Raw genomic sequence first — 7,384 nt, 5'->3', positions numbered from 1 at the left:
TCATTCAGAAACCTAAGTAAGGAGGCATTTAGGGCGCTTTACACTGCCTACGTAAGGCCAGTCTTAGAGTATGCCGCCTCATCATGGAGTCCCCATCTGAAGAAGCATATAAGGAAACTGGAAAAGGTTCAGAGATTTGCAACGAGACTCGTCCCAGAGCTACGAGGGATGGGGTATGAGGAGCGCCTGAGGGAACTGTGCCTTACGACACTAGAAAGAAGAAGGGAGAGGGGGGACATGATAGGAACGTATAAGATACTCAGAGGGATTGACAGAGTGGACATAGACGAAATGTTCACACGGAATAGTAACAGAACGAGGGGACATGGATGGAAGCTTGAAACTCAGATGAGTCACAGAGATGTTAGGAAGTTTTCTTTTAGCGTGAGAGCAGTGGGAATATGGAATGCACTTAAAGAACAGGTTGTGGAAGCAAATACTATTCATACTTTTAAAACCAGGTATGATAGGGAAATGGGACAGGAGTCATTGCTGTAAACAACCGATGCTCGAAAGGCGGGATCCAAGAGTCAATGCTCGATCCTGCAGACACAACTAGGTGAGTACACACAGGTCCTGGCAGCCGAGTGGACAGTGTTTCTGGGGGTCGTAGACCTAAGGGTCCGCGTCCGCGTCCAAAGGATACCTGATCAACCAGGCTGTGACTCGTACGTCAGGCTGCGAGCAGCCGCGTCCAACAGCCTGGTTGATCAGTCTGGCAACCAGGAGGCCTGGTCGACAACCGGGCCGCGGGGACGCTAAGCTCCGGAAGCACCTCAAGGTAACCTCAAGGTAACGTGATGCCCATGAGAACAATGTTCACCTAGCAGTACATTTGACTGAAACATTTGGGAACTCGGCCACTAAATAAGTAGATAAAGTATGCGTAAATGCTCGACGGAGGAGAAATGCCCTTTTTAAATTCAACATGAGCGACTGAGAAGTGTTCAGTCAAATGTCTAAAATTGAGAACTGTCGTAAATAAAAAATGTCCAGTGAAAAGTCAGAAATATTCACTTGAAAATAAAGAAAATGAGTACAAAATCGTTTGTGATATTCCCTCATTTAAACAATGAAAAAGTTTAATATTTTCAAAATAAATTTAATAATTAATTGAAGCCACACACACGAAATGTGTGTGAGGCGAGGTTTAGGTGCATTCTGGAGTCGAGTGGCGACATAACGCACGCAAATAATCCTTCCATGTACGATGTTGCTGTTGATTCTCGTGCCAGGGCGGCGCGTGTGCCAGAGGTTCCCCGGGGTTCCCGCCAGGGGGGAAAAACTTAGAGTTTTCCGGCTAATCAATACCCAAGAGTAACATTATTTCAACGTTGATTCAAATGTTAAACTAACGTTAGACTTGGAATTGTGATAGTTTCCCCTAAAATGGCGCCTAAGTAGGTAGACACGCCTCCTAGTGATCTTTGGCCGAGCAGGATTCAGCTGCCCACTACGCCCCGAGGGCACGTCAGGGGCCCACCACGCCCCGAGGGCACGTCAGGGGCCCACTACGCCCCGAGGGCACGTCAGGGGCCCACCACGCCCCGAGGGCACGTTAGGGGCCCACCACGCCCCGAGGGCACGTCAGGGGCCCACCACGCCCCGAGGGCACGTCAGGGGCCCACCACGCCCCGAGGGCACGTTAGCGGGGGCCCACCATGCCCCGAGGATACGTTAGCGGGGGCCACCACGCCCCGAGGGCACGTCAGGGGGCCCACTACGCCCTGAGGGCACGACAGAGGCCCACCACGCCCCGAGGGCACGTCAGGGGCCCACCACGACCAGAGGGCACGTCAGGGGGCCCACTACGCCCCGAGGGCACGACAGGGGCCCACCACGCCCCGAGGGCACATCAGGGGCCCACCACGCCCCGAGGGCACGTCAGGGGCCCACCACGCCCCGAGGGCTCGTCAGGGGCCCACCACGCCCCGAGGGCACGTCAGGGGCCCACCACGCCCCGAGGGCACGTCAGGGGCCCACTACGCCCCGAGGGCACGTTAGGGGCCCACCACGCCCCGAGGGCACGACAGGGGCCCACCACGCCCCGAGGGCACGTCAGGGGCCCACCACGCCCCGAAGGCACGTCAGGGGCCCACCACGCCCCGAGGGCACGTCAGGGGCCCACCACGCCCTGAGGGCACGACAGGGGCCCACCACGCCCCGAGGGCACGTCAGGGGCCCACCACGACCAGAGGGCACGTCAGGGGGCCCACTACGCCCCGAGGGCACGACAGGGGCCCACCACGCCCCGAGGGCACATCAGGGGCCCACCACGCCCCGAGGGCACGTCAGGGGCCCACCACGCCCCGAGGGCACGTCAGGGGCCCACCACGCCCCGAGGGCACGTCAGGGGGCCCACCACGCCCTGAGGGCACATCAGGGGCCCACCACGCCCCGAGGGCACGTCAGGGGCCCACCACGACCAGAGGGCACGTCAGGGGGCCCACTACGCCCCGAGGGCACGACAGGGGCCCACCACGCCCCGAGGGCACATCAGGGGCCCACCACGCCCCGAGGGCACGTCAGGGGCCCACCACGCCCCGAGGGCACGTCAGGGGCCCACCACGCCCTGAGGGCACGTCAGGGACCCACCACGCCCCGAGGGCACGTCAGGGGCCCACCACGCCCTGAGGGCACGTCAGATGGGCCCCACCACGCCCCGAGGGCACGTCAGTCAGGGGGCCACCACGCCCCGAGGGCACGTCAGGGGGCCACAACGCCCCGTGGGTACGACAGGGGCCCACCACGCCCCGAGGGCACGTCAGATGGGCTTCACCACGCCCCGAGGGCACGTCAGTCAGGGGGCCATCACGCCCCGAGGGTACGTTAGGGGGGCCCACCACGCCCCGAGGGCACGTCAGGAGACCCACTACGCCCCGAGGGCACGTCAGGGGGGCCCACCACGCCCCGAGGGCACACCAGGGGCCCACCATGCCCCGAGGGCACGTCAGGGGGGCCCACCACGCCCCAAGGGCTCGCCAGGGGCCTACCACGCCCCGAGGGCACGTTAGGGGGCCCCCACGCCACGGGGGCCCCCACGCCACGGGGGCACGTCAGGGGCCCACCACGCCCCGAGGGCACGTCAGGGGCCCACCACGCCCCGAGTGCACGTCAGGGGGGCCCACCACGCCCCGAGGGCACGTCAAGGGCCCACCACCCCCCGAGGGCACGTCAGGGGGGCCCACCACGCCCCGAGGGCACGTCAGGGGGGCCCACCACGCCCCGAGGGCACGTCAGGGGGGCCCACCACGCCCCGAGGGCTCGTCAGGGGCCCACCATGCCCCGAGGGCACGTCAGGGGCCCACCACGCCCTGAGGGCACGTCAGGGGCCCACCACGCCCCGAGGGCACGTCAGGGGCCCACCACGCCCTGAGGGCACGTCAGATGGGCCCCACCACGCTGTAACACTGTAAAAGTGTTGGGTTTAGGCTCTTTTGAAGAGAGAAGAAAGAAGATAAGACAAGCTGAGTGAGACACGATGCCTCGTGTCCCTTGCTGGTATCAGCATCATTGCATGGAGCGTAATTGCAAGACAGGATCGTTTGCCTTAACTGGCCGCCCCTCCTACAAGCATGTTGCTCTGTTGAGTGATTCTTCCTGTGTCATGCGGACTTGATGTGGCTGTCAGAAGTAGCTCTCTGAAGGAGGCGTGCTGGAGCAACAGGGAGGAAGAAGAGTAGGATGGGATTTCTACTGTTGGCAACTATATGAAGGTCTCGAAACTTGTAGTCCCTATAGCTGTGAAGAACCCCAATATACGTCTCTCATGGTGACTGACGTAGGGCCAATTACAGATCAGCTGGGACAACCGAATTCCACGGTCCTGTGCGCAGTTCAAGTAGTAACGGCTTTCGGGTTGACCAAGTGTTGTTGTGCGTTAACGACGGAGAAGCGACGGAGGCAGTTGTGTTGAAGAAATGTGGTACAGGATTATCTACAAGACCAAGCAGTGACGTCGCCCAGCCAGAGACAATGGACGTCTGTCTATATATTTCATTTTTTAGAGTAGGATGATGTATATTTGTTTAGCTAGGATGTATTCTTTTCGTTAATAAAGTTGTCGCACACAGCTAGCTTGCTTTAGCAGTGTTGCAAAAACTTTATTTTCGGGGAGAAGGGGAGATGTAACACTGTAAAAGTGTTGGGTTTAGGTTAATACATACATAGAGTACATGAGTCACAGACAAGGATCGGAGAGGCGCCAGTTGTCTGCCTGAGATCTCACACCTCTAACCGTTAACGACCCCAAGTGACCTGAGGTCAGATCATGAGAATTTCACCTTGCTTCCGCTAAGCTGATAATTGGAGCCGGGTAGCCTTCAAACATGCCGACGTTTAAGGAGTGGCTTGGTAGTGCCGGAGGCTATCTACTTGTGGGCGGAGTTAGCTACTAGGTTCCCCAATATAAACTCGGAGAGCTATCCAGCAAAGAGCATTAACAGACAGAGCAGCAGACGAGCCAGGAGAGCAGAGAGAAGACAGCCCTACCAGGGAGGCTGTCGGCCGGCAGGGGCGAGACAGTCTCTGTCAAGCTACAGACCCCCCCCCCTCTCTATTCAACTTAGACTCAGTACTCGGTGAGTGAACATTTAGGTGACTTGGTCGTGTTTACATATGTTGTGTGATGATCAGGGGCAGTCAAGTTGTAGGGTTCTCGAATTCTTGGATGATGACTCACTTTGCATATTAAACTGGAACATTTTAATTGAATTGCTAAATTATGATACTTCATGTGAAATATAATTATGAATTTATTATTTAAATTGTGTTTAACTTTGTTCCCTAGAGATTTTGAGTTGAGGTGAGAGAGCCTCTGTGGTTACTGGTTTCATGATATTAATGAATACATGTTTGGAGTTGATACATGGTACAGAGGGAACATACTAATAATGAACTCATGATAACATCTTTTGAGAACTTTGTGATACAGGCAAGTTCCATTCCTTGTCTTGTATGTAATGGTCTAGAATGGATGGTGGCAGCATTTCGTCTTCTACTATCTACTTTCTACTTCTACTATCTACTCTTCTACTTCTACCTATCTACACCTCTCCCTCCACCCATCTCTAAACTCTCACTTTCAACTAATGACCCTCCTCGCCCCTCCCACCTCTCTGCCTCTCACCCCAAACCCTCACTAATTACTTCACTATTCATTTCTTTCCTTTCGTTTTCTCTTATACGTTTGTGGCAATGATTCTGTATTCTAGAGTTCTCTCTAGAGTTTCGGGTAACTGATCAAGTGACGGCGCCTTGTAGTTTTAGCACCTAGGTAGTCAAATACCTAGGTTACAAGGTGTTGAACGAGAGAGGTTGCCTTAGGAACTCTGGAGGGTGCTCTAGAATAGTTAGCTAACTGGGGACGGGATAACGGACTAGAGAGAGCTGTTTCCCCCGGCCTCGTTAGTTAACTGGGGGGTGGAATAATGGACAAGATAGAGCTATTTCCCCCACCCCCCGTTACAACGCCCCGAGGGCACGTCAGTCAGGGGGCCACCACGCCCCGAGGGCACGTCAGTCAGGGGGCCACCACGCCCCGAGGGCACGTCAGGGGGGCCCACCACGCCCCGAGGGCACGTCAGGGGGCCCACCACGCCCCAAGGGCACGTTAGGGGCCCCCAAGCCCCGAGGGCACGTCAGATGGGCCCCACCACGCCCCGAGGGCACGTCAGTCAGGGGGCCACCACGCCCCGAGGTCACGTCAGGGGGCCCACCATGCCCCGAGGGCACGTCAGGGGGCCACCACGTCCCAAGGGCACGTTAGGGGCCCCCAAGCCCCGAGGGCACGTCAGGGGCCCACCACGCTCCGAGGGCACGTCAGAGGGGCCCACCACGCCCCGAGGGCACGTCAGGGGGGCCTACCTCGCCCCGAGGGCACGTCAGGGGGGCCCACCACGCCCCGAGGGCACGTCAGAGGGGCCCACCACGCCCCGAGGGCACGTCAGGGGGCCCACCATGTCCCGAGGGCACGTTAGGGGCCCACCACGCCCCGAGGGCACGTTAGGGGCCCACCACGCCCCGAGGGCACACCACGCCCCGAGGGCACGTGAGGGGGCCCACCACGCCCCGAGGGCACGTCAGAGGGGCCCATCACGCCCCGAGGGCACGTCAGGGGGCCCACCATGCCCCGAGGGCACGTTAGGGGCCCACCACGCCCCGAGGGCACGTTAGGGGCCCACCACGCCCCGAGGGCACACCACGCCCCGAGGGCACGTGAGGGGGCCCACCACGCCCCGAGGGCACGCGAGGGGGCCCACCACGCCCCAAGGGCACGTCAGGGGGCCCACCACGCCCCGAGGGCACGTTAAGGGCCCACCACGCCCCGAGGGCACGTTAGGGGCCCACCACGCCCCGAGGGCACACCACGCCCCGAGGGCACGTCAGGGGGGCCCACCACGCCCCGAGGGCACGTTAGGGGCCCACCACGCCCCGAGGGCACGTTAGGGGCCCACCACGCCCCGAGGGCACGTTAGGGGCGCACCACTCCCCGAGGGCACACCACGCCCCGAGGGCACGTGAGGGGGCCCACCAAGACTTGACACCTCTCGGATCCTCGCGACGAAGCCGGCGCCAGACACGAACGCCAGAAGATGCAACCGGACAATGTAAACAAAAAAAATAAAAAAAATAAATCAACTAACTTGCCTATGAATAGGGGGATACGTGATGATAGCATGGCAGTTACTCCCCCGCTCCTGTGCCAGGTAAGTCCACTACGGGATCACCATAGACCGTGCTACTTTGGAACTTTTGTTCTAAGTAGGGGAATCTAAAACAACAACAACAACATGATGAAACCATAGAGGCCTAATGGTTACAACCCCCCCCCCCCCGTGTAATCCAGGGGGATCCCTACTTGGAACAAAAGTTCCAAGTAGCACGGGCTATGGTGAGCGCATAGCCCTGGCACAGGAGCGGGGCTGTGATTTGTGCTCGCCTAGGGGAGCAGAACGAGGATTTAACAACCATTCGCCCAAGCTCTTGGGCTGGAGGGTAGAGCGACGGTCTCGCTTTCATGCAGGTCGGCGTTCAATCCCCCGACTGTTCGCAAGTGGTTGGTGAACCATTCCTTTCCCACCGTCCCATCCCAGATCCTTATCCTGACCCCTTCCTAGTGCTATATAGTCGTGATGGCTTGGCGCTTTACCCTGATAATTCCCTCCCTTCCCCCTTCAAACCTGTACATCTTTTTCTCAATCTTTGGCGGCTTTGTTTACATTTATTAAACAGTTTATTGACTCCGAAGACTAAGAGACTGTTTATAACAATTATAACATTTTATTGGAAAGATTCGATGCTAGTAAACCTCTATAATAAATGTAAATAAAGCATCTAACTATCGTGAGAAGATGTACAGGTTCCAACCCGTCCATTCCATCCA

General features: G+C 58.4%; 3 protein-coding genes across 3 annotated transcripts; all 3 read left to right on the top strand.

The window, feature by feature from the left end:
• Positions 1 to 348: 348 nt before the first annotated feature.
• On the top strand, positions 349 to 2,833 carry LOC138365987 (pre-mRNA 3' end processing protein WDR33-like). Its single transcript, XM_069326705.1, has 3 exons — positions 349 to 461; positions 1,440 to 1,676; positions 1,831 to 2,833. The coding sequence occupies exons 1-3, from the start codon at positions 349 to 351 to the stop codon at positions 2,831 to 2,833; spliced, it is 1,353 nt and encodes a 450-aa protein (XP_069182806.1).
• Positions 2,834 to 2,934: 101 nt separating this feature from the next.
• On the top strand, positions 2,935 to 3,318 carry LOC138365986 (pre-mRNA 3' end processing protein WDR33-like). Its single transcript, XM_069326704.1, has one exon. It carries the CDS (start codon positions 2,935 to 2,937, stop codon positions 3,316 to 3,318), a length of 384 nt encoding a protein of 127 aa, XP_069182805.1.
• A 2,325-nt stretch (positions 3,319 to 5,643) lies between these two features.
• Positions 5,644 to 6,174, top strand: LOC138365985 (collagen alpha-1(I) chain-like). Its single transcript, XM_069326703.1, has one exon. It carries the CDS (start codon positions 5,644 to 5,646, stop codon positions 6,172 to 6,174), a length of 531 nt encoding a protein of 176 aa, XP_069182804.1.
• Positions 6,175 to 7,384: the final 1,210 nt, after the last annotated feature.

This window comes from Procambarus clarkii, chromosome 18, assembly GCF_040958095.1.
Source record: "Procambarus clarkii isolate CNS0578487 chromosome 18, FALCON_Pclarkii_2.0, whole genome shotgun sequence".
Lineage (NCBI taxonomy): Eukaryota > Metazoa > Arthropoda > Malacostraca > Decapoda > Cambaridae > Procambarus > Procambarus clarkii.
This window is presented reverse-complemented; position numbering and strand designations above follow the sequence as displayed.